At 40.1% G+C, this 11,313-nt stretch overlaps 2 protein-coding genes across 3 annotated transcripts in view; one reads left to right on the top strand and one right to left on the bottom strand.

Annotated features, from left to right (window-relative positions):
• LOC149067917 (ADP-ribosylhydrolase ARH3-like) overlaps window positions 1–11,313 on the bottom strand; it is a 31,221-nt gene that overhangs the window by 1,459 nt on the left and 18,449 nt on the right. The gene's annotated exons all lie outside the window — the stretch shown is intronic.
• Window positions 2,923–3,354, top strand: LOC149067919 (uncharacterized). The gene has a single exon (XM_089252117.1). It carries the CDS (start codon window positions 2,923–2,925, stop codon window positions 3,352–3,354), a length of 432 nt encoding a protein of 143 aa, XP_089108243.1.

Below are 11,313 nucleotides of genomic sequence, written 5' to 3'. Positions count from 1 at the left end.
ATTAGAAAATCTCATGAGGCCGTACACAAAGAGATTTTTGACTGGGAATTATGAACACCACAAAAAGTTTTCAACGCACGACTTTCTCGAGCTCGGCAAACCGTGGAATGTGCCTTCGCGGTTTCGTGCATTTAGAAGACCGTTCGAAATTAAAGTCAGCTAGTGTTTTGCAACACAAGCATCAAATGCCGATGTAGATGACATTGAAAAATTACCACAAAATCAGCTGCTGCCACTACGTGGTAATAAGGTGAGAAGTTCATTAAATGCCTTCAGAGTATGTATAAAATTCACCGAGTACTTTAACAACTGGGGAGCAGTTCCATGGCAATATCAAACCGTCATGCTTGGAAATTACTGATTTGTGGATAAATATCAGATTTACTGTTAATGAGTGTATGTATATATGTGTAGAATACAGGCTAAAATCATCAATAGGCTCCAATGTACGGTAGTCAGGGAATTTTAGTTTTATGCTAGTGTAGCGACCTCTACTTGAACTTTTACCGATTGCGGAAAAATAATGACGTCGCACTTCGCAATTTTCTGGTGCGAATATTTGTTACCTAGCAACGCAAGTTGCGATAAAAAAATCGAATGTTTTTCTTCGCAGTCGGCAAGCAACCATTGTTATGTGATGTCTTTCATTTTTATGTGTCCGTACCAAATTAAACATGTATTATTTAAAACCTTCTGATTGTTATTATATTTAATAATGGAGCTCAACAACCGGTCCTACAGATAGGCGCCTACACACCGGTGCCCAGCATCGGTCCCTAAACTAGTTAAGAAAGCATTACTAACTGTATAAAAATAAAATTTGTAAATATACATCCGGCATATTTTTAATGAGTAAATTTAGATGTGATTCTGCGCTAAATTACTCTTTCAGTTTTTATTTTACAATTGTATGGCAAGCAACAGAGTATCTAGGCATGGCCGAAAATACAGAGGAGCAGGTGCCCCGGACCAGAGGGGGCGCATATTTCATCTTTTAACCTCTCCTTCAACATTACAATAGATCGTCAAAACTCGTACTTGCCCCGACTGACAAGAATCTAGGACAGACTTTTCACGGGCTCCCTGTATACTAAATTTAAAGCGTGAAAAAGAGATAAAAAATATTCAAAAAAAAATTACAGTTCCAGGCTATATAGCCCTGTCAGTGGGGCATGGTATAACATGAGCAATTTCAATACTTTATGATGTAGAGCAACTGACCGTCATTAAAATCCAAATCCTTTGCGATGGCACACTAAATCCTCGTTTTCAACGCTGGTTTCATATAATTTAAATTTCTGGTATTGTACAGCTTCAATGAGTTTTCCCTCAACCATTTTACATAGAAAAGTAAACAACGCAGTATCTTTTAATTAATTCGAAAATAGCCGGAGATGACTACTGAACGTGGGAAAAGAATCTACGGCTGGTGAGCAAACATGATTTAGCGAAACTCGCAATTTGAGCTGTCCTTCTGATTTCTATTGGCTGCAGAATAGCGTGCTGCCCTAGGCTCAATTTGTGCCTGGCCTAAAGGAAAACGCCATAGGAGGTAGATGTGTGAGCCTCTGTTTTTCTAAAAAAAATATGATAAAATAATACTTCAAACTCTTGGGAACATGCAATGTTAAAAATATAAGTAGTACGTCTCTAATTAGCTATGAAAGCTTTTTATTTCTCGCATGCTATCCGTTCAGGCGCGTTTGGCCTAATTGCTCTGAATATACAGTAGAACCTCTCGATAACGGACACCCATGGGACCAAGAAATTTTGTCCGCTAATGGCGAGTAACGATATACAATGAATTTTTATTTATTTTCCAATAACACATTAATTTTTTTTGATTAATTCTGAAAGTATCATTTCCATTAAGTATGAAATTATTTCTTTCAATAATTCTGCAACTGCAATTATTGCTTCCAGTAGGGTAGCAACACAGCGATCATACTGACAACCCTACTTACATACGCGAACATACTTGACAACCATATTTTTATGGGCATCTTTTTATCAGCCACCTCGTTGGGCATTTTGCCTGTTGTGGCGTTGTATTTGTATTTGTATTAAGACGCAAGAATTTCTGTTGTGCAGATTTAGGCCAAGCAATCGACATTTTGAAAATTATTTTATTTATTATTATTACTAGTTTATTTTTTGGGTGTGTGTGGATCTCGTGGTTTTCAAATATGTCTAAGCAAGTGAATGCTAGTTTTTCCCCTTCCGTGTCGACTAAACGTAAAACTCTGTCCCCTGTAGCCGATAATTGGAGCCTTTCATAGACGACCTTGCGGTTATCGGATCAAGATGTGGACAATGATCAGTCGCTGTTAATTTTTCAGGGTGATTTTGACAAAAAGCATGACTACTAGGCCAAACGCACGTAAACATATAGCATGCGAGAAATATAAGACTCGAATCTGCTTAAGCCAAAGATTGAAGAATATCGAATGTGTAGTCATGTTTGGAGCGAAGTAGAGTCCCTGCATCAAACATCGTTTGAAATACTGTTCAATTATTGAGTGAATACCTGTATGTTGACGACTTCGTAAGCGGGGCTCACTCAGAAGAAGCTCTAAAAGTGTACCACGAAACAAGAGATCATGGGAAAAGCTTCCATGACTCTCACTAAATGGAACTCTAATTCGGATGCTCTCAGAAAGAAATTCGAGAATTTTGGACTGCCTGATTCTGAGTCTCCAAAGTTATGGGGCTGTAGTGGAATTCTACGAAGGACATTTCCGCCTTCACAGCACAAAATATCGTTGACTTTTCGTTTGTCTGTTTGACATTATAGCGAAGTATCCTGTAAGCTTCGTCAAGAATATTTTACCCATTAGTCATCCAAGCTAAAATCATTTTCCAGAATGTGTGGCTTGCTGGAATCGACTGGGATCACATCATTCCTGAAAATATCCAGATCAAATGGAACAGCTGGTATACTTGCTGGATCTTGCGACGATAGAGATTCCACGTTGGTATTATTCAGATGGAGGTAACAGTTTTCATGCCAGGAATATCGAACTGCACTGTTTTTGTGACGCGTCTCAAAATGTATATCGAGCAGTTGTATACGTGAAGTTTCGAGAATCCAAGAATCCTGGTGGTCCTTTGGTGATGGAGAAAGCCAGAGTGGCGCCGTTGAAAAAATTGACACTGCCGCGTCTGGAACTGATGGCTGCAGTTTTAGGTGCACGACTGATCTCCAACGTCGAAGAGCACTTTCCACATACAAAGGTGTACTTGTGGACAGATTATCTCATCGTAATCCATTGGATAACACACACATCATGGAAGACCTTTGTGCAAAATCGTGGTGCTGAAATTCAAGAGAAAACCTCTACTCAGGGACAATGACGGAACTGATCTGGAGATAATCCCACGGACAAAGTTACCCGTGGTGTGACTGTGTTTTCCCTAGTGACTGGCCATGTATGGTGGCGTGGTTGGCACGTGAAGACGATGAAAACTTGTTGATCGACTTAATTTCTACATAAAGGTACCGATACTCGGCAATAAGATCTGCATGGAATCAAAAAAATATAAAGTTATGACAAAGGTAGCAGAGAAAAATTATCGCCTTGTCTATGACAAACGCGTCGTGAAAGAAGACACTGAAATCTCGCTTGTCTCATTTGGACTACTTCTTTAGGAACCTTATCAGTATCCAAAAGGTACACTCTCGTGCATGAAGCTGGACAAGGTCCTTCTCAGGGCCAAAAAATATTGCAAAGGTGCAGCCAATTCACATTCCTGACGTTCGAACTTTTTGAAGAGAAGAATTTACGGCTCTTTTCAGAGCCGTAAACAATCAAGAAAGTAACTCTTTTTTTGCAATCCTGACTTTTGAGAGCTCAGATAAGAATCAGACTTTTTAATAAAGATAAAATTTTTAGTGTATATATATATATATTTCCTCACTCACAGGTTAAAGACTTTAAAGCAGATCGCAGATGTCGATAACTCCCATTTGACGTGGATGTGCCGCTGAAGCTTCAACATCCTTTCACAGCTGTTTGTTCGGGTCCTACCTCTTGTGGTAAAACTAGGTTTGTATCAGGGTTGCTTGCAGAGCAGATGATAAAAACCTTTTCCAACAAAGGTAGTTTGGTTTTACGGGGCCCCCTCAACAAATTCAACTCCTACATCGGTCAAACAACTTTATTTATCATAGGCGATTCGATATCAGAATTGGGTGAAGACAAGCGATTAACAAATCTTTTCACATGGGGAAGTCATCATAAAAATCCGTCGATAGTGTTCATAGGTCAAAATTTCTTCCATAAAGGAAGCGAAATGAAATAAATTTTCCTAAACGCTCATTTTTTTTTTAATTTTATTCAAAAACCCTACAGATCGTAGTCAAATACAACATTTAGCAAGACAGATGTACCCGAGTAATAGGAAATTCCTGCAGGTTTTCGATGACGCAACCAAACATGCGTATGAGTACTTGTTAGTGGATTTAAACCGGTTACGGAGGAGAGGCTTAGGCTAGAAACCGATATTTCCCGAGATGATATACACCAAGGTTTCTAGAATATATAAGGTTAAGTATTAGCAAGCGCGCGCTTCAGAATGAAACTGGTTTTGACGTCACCACATGACCCCCTCAAACGGGAGCATAATGTAAAATTGTTGGTTTTTCATGAATTTTTTCGCATAGTTTTCACTCTCATAACTTCATCATTTTTTTTGAGCGGATGCCACAAAAACCGCTTATTGTCAAAATATTTTTTTTTTATTTTTAAAAAATTTATTTGATTTTTAATGAATTTTTTTCCCAACTCATGTATGCAATGTTAAGTCAATGGAAGCAGCTTCTCTCTTCCACGAGAGGGAAATTATCAGGAACGCGTCTTTACGGAGAAAAAAACATTAGATACATTTGAAAGTGTTTAATAATTTTGGTTGAATTAAAAAAATTTCTTGATAATAAGTTATTATTAATTATTACTATTTATTATTATCATTATTTTGAACTCGCCCACACCTGAACTTGTTTAAACAGTTATAATGTAGTGAAATTGATTCCCAAACAAGATGCCACGGAACCGTGGGTAAGGGACAATAACAAGAGGAAGGGTTTTCGTTTGTTTTTTAACTGCATTAAAAAAAAGTAATCGCGCTCTTTCCTAGTGTAGTCTTAACGCATGGGCCCACCCGGACACGGCCCGGGGGGTCTCACGCATGATTATGAGATATCGTTCGAGATTAAGCATGCAAATTGGTAAGCAATCACGGGGCCGCAAGGAGGGGGGGGGGAGCAGTCATGTCTGGTGCCCTGGGCGCTGAACCAGAAGGGGTACAAATTTCAACCTTTAACCTCCCCTTCAATATTAAAAGGAGACACTAAAATGCGTGCTTGCTCCGACTGACCAATCATCTAGTTGTGGCACTGTGTAACTATTTCTAGTAGGGAGGTCTTAAAAAAATCAATGTCGTCCAAGATGCTCTTAGGACGACTCTGCTCTTCCCTCCGAGTACGGCAGTGCCGCGAGAATGTTAGGGATTATATTGAGGCAATGACGGGGCTGTGATTCCCGAATGGTGAGCCACATCATCTTGAGATGCCATTGCTATTTGTACCGCAAATATTCTGCTGATACTTTTATTGAAAATTGTCTTATTACTACATATAGGCGTACGCAAGATTTTCTCAAGGGCTGGGGTTTCATTTTTTTTTTCTGATGGGGGTGGGAGGCCCGTCATTTCAATATTTCCTGGGGGAGGGACGACGACAAAGAACTTATACTCAATATATGTATACACATATATCGCTTGTAGTGCATTTTTTAAAGCCGGGGAAGGGAGCAAGATTTCCCCCGGACCCTCCAAATGACGGGCCTGGAGGGGGGGGGGATGAGACGGGTGATCTCCGCCTAGTCAGTTAAAAAATTGTATTATTGGTATATGTGGGAGGGTCCGAGTGGCCTATATCCTCTAATGATGAAAGTATCATCATGAGATCAATACTGAGTGCCGTGACGTACTTTTAAATTGAATTCTAAACAAATTTATTAGAATAGCTCATGGTATTCATAGCCAATCTAATGGCAAATCATTTTGTAATTGGAAGTTCACTACTTTCATCGCCATAGGCAGAGATACATTTCAAAGGTTGGGTGGGTGGCACGATGATGATGCTGGGGAGGGCAGGATGATGTCAGTTCATATACATGCACATGCATTATAGATCCGTCGGTTCAGTCATTGACGTAGGGAATGCATTGCTCTCCCCCCCCCCCCGTATCTCCATCCATGTTTGCTGCAAAACGCGACATGCCGTTTGAGAATCACATCTTTATAACAGCTGCACCCTGGGGTGTTTAGTTTAAGAATCACAGCCCAACTATACTGTAAATATGGCTAATATAATTTTATGCCAAAAATATCTACCCCTCTTCTGTCACTATAGTTATTCAGGATGGTTCACTATGGTTTCGGGTGATCAAAGATAATCTCTTTCGAACATTTCAGTCTTTTACGTACTTGAAACACGTTATACCGTCAGAGTAGGTGCCCCGAAAATGTAACACCACTCGTCTAGGCTCCTCGGAAATGTAACACCACCCGTTTAGGCGCCACAACAATATAACATACATGTGTAAAATGTTTTTTCCGTTCTGAGAATCTATAAGCGAATATTCTTTGTATAGTTTGCCATTTCCAAACGCATACTCTTCTCATTCAAAACGGTTCTTTCTTCCGTCCAGAGAAGTCGATTTCTCTCGAAATAACGTGTGTACGATAGTCATAAGAAATTATTTCGCTATTGATATTTGTAACTATCCTATCAACGCTTATCATCGCTTGTGAATTTACTACAGCAAAATAACCAAGTTGTGCTGTTGCGTCTTGCACAAACACTTATGCAAATACTAGTGGAAAAGAAATTAAGTTTCACAGGTTTCCCACGGATGAAACTGTAAGAAAAGAGTGGGTAGTGAGGTGTCGAAGAGCTGACGAGATTAACGTGAAAAATGCTGTTGTTTGCTCGGAACATTTTACTGCTACTGATTATGAACGGGACTTGAAATCAGAACTTTTGGGAACACCACATGCCAAAAAGTTGAAACCAACAGTGATTTTACCTTCAGTGATATCTCCATCAATTTGCAGTGGTGCAGTAACTCCTACTACATCGTCTAAATTTTCAAGAAGCACAAGAGCAGAGATGCGTGAGGTAAGACAGCGTGCTTTTTTAACGTTCTCTAATTTGTCACCAAAAAAGATATCTAAAGATAATCTCGATGCATCGTTAAAAAAAAATCCGCAAAATAGCATAAAAAGAGCAAATACCGATGAGTTGCATAAGCTACGTGTAAACAAAAGAAGTTGAAAGATAAAGTTTAAATCTTCAAATGAAAAAATAGAGAATGAGACGCAGAATGACTGCGAGTGAACGCAAAGTCAAAGGATGCGAAATGCAATTTTCTTCCAACGTAAATGATAAAGTGCAACAGATTCTAGGGGGCGTTTTTACTGAAAATCAAATACAGCGTCTGGTTGAAGGTAAGAAAAGATCAAATTGGTCTAAGCAAGACATCAGCAAAACTCTAGCTATTAGAACGTTATCGAAGAAATGTTACGCATACCTTCGGAATACGTTAAAATACCCCTTGCCTTCACCTTCCACACTTAGAAAATGGATCGCACGCTCTTTCAGATGTTATCCCGGAATTTTATACGAAGTCATTAGTTTAATGGAAATTCGTATCCCCAACGTTTCTGTGACTGACCGCCTTTGCGTTTTATCTTTTGATGAGATGAACATCGACTCCAGAATACAGTATGACAGAAGCGTTGATAGGATTCTTGGACCATATAGCCAGGCTCAAGTCGCGATGGTGCGGGGTCTGTTCGCAAAATGGAAGCAGCCCGTCTTCTACGAATTTGACCAGCAGATGACTGCCCTGCTTCTCAAAACTATAATAGCAGCTGTACATAAAGCAGGTTACGAAATCGTAGCGGTAGTGTCCGATATGGGGGGGGGGGGGGAAATCAAAAATTATGGAAGGAACTAAATATCAGTGAAAGTAATTGTAGCTTCCCACATCCTGTGGAAGAAAACAAAAGAGTGTGGGTTTTTGCTGATTTTCCCCACCTATTAAAGCTACTGCGGAACCATTTTTTAGATAGTGGATTCACACTTTCTAGTGGTAAAAAAATTGAACGTGCATTGATGGAAAACCTGCTCGCTTTAGACAGCACAGGCGAATTAAAGCTATGTCACAAATTGACGTTAAATCATATCACTGTTGCTAGCCGAGACCGCCAACGAGTTCACCTTGCGGCAGAACTCTTCTCGAATACAGCTGCTAAAGCCATAGAATACCTGTTTCCAGAGGAAAAAGAGGCTGGAGATTTTTTTTTCCCTGGTCAATGACTGCTTCGACATTATGAATTCCAGAATACCGAACAATGCCGTTCCCACAGCATGTGGATACGGAATGCATATTGAGTCTCAAAATGAAATTTAAAAAAAATTTAAACATATGGCTGAAACTATGAGAGTAGGCCAACGAAACAACCTCATGCCGTTTCAGAAGGCTTGTTCTCTGATATGAAGGAAATTGGTATCAAGTACATATTGACGTCAAGATTGAACCAAGACTCCTTGGAAAATTTCTTTTCGAGAATCAGAGGACTTGGGCAGTTTTACGATAACCCACTGCCGGTCGAGTTTAAACATCGCCCGAGACTCTCAATCATCAGTCCAGAACTTTCCGCATCAGCATTATCCGCTACACTACCCGTGCTTGATGACGACCAAATAATGACAACAAAATTTTTTTCTGGACTTCTGCCGGATATGTCAGAAGCACTAAAGATGGTTGAAGGTGAGGAAGAACTCGCAGATATATCGTTAGAGGAAACTTATAACACGGTGTCTTCTTTTTCATCAGAATCAGCATCTGAATGTTCTTCCGAAGGCCTCCACTATCTGGCAGGCTGCATTGCTTTCAAGTGCCGAGACATCGATTCCACCGTGGGAACTCCATCTGGGCAATTGATGAGAACACCTTGTCAAAGTTCATCCCGATCCGGATGGATTTGCAAACTTTCGAGAGGAGGACTCCTAATTCCATCCCGAAATTGGCTTGAAAAAATCAGAAACTGGGAAATCATTTTTGCTGGACTGCACAGAACCTCGTTCTGCTCTGAGAAAAAAATAAATCTCTGTGCGAAACAATATCATCAAAATATCCCGAAAGTGAACGAAAAAATTATAAACACTTATCAGAATAAGGCAAGTAAATCTTCAGACGAAAGCTTCGGAAAGAGCCCAAAAGAAAACTCTTAGATGGCTAGCTTAAAAAAAAATGAGTGAGTAACACAATATTTTAACCTTCGCTTCAATTCCCCAAATCTTTAAAATAGTTCTTTCATTTCATCTCATTTATCTTTAATAGTGTTATTTTTCTTTTCCATATATAAAGAAACCTCGCTACAACGATATTAGATACTGCGATAAATTCCTCTTCCACGCTATTTTCTCAAGTCTGGTTTGGAAATGTCTATACTCTAATGTTGAACTGCTGCCTCTCGATTTAACAATAATCCTTATGAAACGATATTTTTTCTTGTCCCACATTGTATCGTTATATCAAGGTTCACTGTAATTTAATGCATAGCTGCATAAACTTCGGCCCGCAAGCCAGTCTGATCCACTCAATAATTTTATTCGGCTCGCTGTACGATTTCGAAAAAAATTATATTTACAAATACGCGTTAAGACAGGCATCTTCAACCAGTTGCTCGCGAGTACCATGGTGCTCCCTGAACCACCCAGAGCGCTCAATACTCGTATCCGATGTCGTGCTCACGAGCACTTGATTAACAATTCCAATTAGACACCTTGTACACATTGTATTCAAGGATTGAAATCATCGTGATTTCATGCATTCGTATGTCAAACTTGCTGTAAGGGTGCTCTTCTTTTGATGATGAGTACAGGCAGTGCTCGCGACTAGAAAAAGGTTGAAGAACCCTGCTTTATAATACGTTTGGTTAAACCTAGCGTGCACAACTTCCGGCCCTCAGGGGCGAAATTAGTCAGCTGCGAATATCGCACCGGGCCGCAAAATATTAGGGGCTGTAAAAATGGGTTTTACTGCATTGATTATGTATAATATTTTACGCTAATTTGAAAAGTCAAAACTTGAAATTTTATTGAATCCATTGATGAAAAATACGTCGATTTATTAAAAGACACACACATCCTTGGATGGGGGCCTTAATTTTTGAAAGGACCCCCAGACTAGCTTAGCTGGTTGAAATTCAAGAAAATTTATATTTTTATATATAAACATAAGACCGAAAACTAAAGCCCCCACAGCCCGGTCTGCCTTTCCCATAAATTGGCCATGGCTTTAACATCGTGATGAGCCCTTGGTGCGCCCGTCATCTCGATTCAAAATCTTGTTTCAGAGTATTAGACATCAGGGCCGCAACTAGATGCTTGGTCAGCCGGAGCAAGCATGCATTTTGGCGCCCCCCCTCATAATGTTGAAGGAGAGATTAAAGAGTGAAATTTGCGCCCCCAGTTGCAGCCCTTGTAGACATATATTGTTTTACATATTTCTCGTGAACGTGAAGCTTTGTAACCACCTACACTGCCCATGCGCTAATACGGCCCTACTTACTGGGGCCTCCTCCTCGGAAAATTTTTTTACGGATCCAAATTCGAAGACCCCCACCCCGCCCCTAAAAGAAATTTCGGTGGATTTATAGAGCAAAAATTAGTTAACTTCAGAGCCTAACCCCTATCACCAGGACCACAAAACTGTTCTTGCACCGTGCCGCTGAATGACTAAATCCGGCCCCGTCCCCGGGCCAAAGGCACTTCAACCTGGGGTTGAAGATGTTTGAGCCCCTCCCTACTAAATTGTGCGAAGGGGCTGAGCCCCCAATGATTAATAAATATATAATGCAACGTACCACTGCCCCTCCAGTCCAGGGACAGTGGGACAAGAGATATCATCCGGCTCCATGAAAGTGTTGTTAAGTAAGTACCGAGTGCTTACAACACGATAATTGTATCACTTTGTGGGCCGCAGACTAAAAAAGTACACGCCTGGGTAACACGTATACGGAATCGAATTATATTACATAATGCACTAATGCCTGTGGTACAGTAGTAACTATGCAGAAATTATTCAAGCATCACTTAAACATTTTGAAATTAAGTTTATCCCTATTTTCATCCGCAAACCGAAGAGTCTGAAATCCGTGACCTGGATCAAAGATGTTTTGTTAATCATTGAACGCATGTTGTTTAAATATTGGCGCTCCCGGGCAGGGCCGTTGTCA

The sequence above is a fragment of the Pholcus phalangioides genome, unplaced genomic scaffold (genome assembly GCF_987345545.1).
Source record: "Pholcus phalangioides strain wild (caught in Gottingen) unplaced genomic scaffold, Ppha-v1.0 ptg000028l_1, whole genome shotgun sequence".
Lineage (NCBI taxonomy): Eukaryota > Metazoa > Arthropoda > Arachnida > Araneae > Pholcidae > Pholcus > Pholcus phalangioides.
The sequence above is the reverse complement of the archived record's forward strand: the minus strand, read 5'-3'. Positions and strand labels throughout refer to the sequence as shown.

Bases quoted from the DNA above. Each gene is read 5' to 3' on its own strand.
- LOC149067919 (XM_089252117.1), top strand. From the start codon at position 2,923: ATGGAACAGCTGGTATACTTGCTGGATCTTGCGACGATAGAGATTCCA.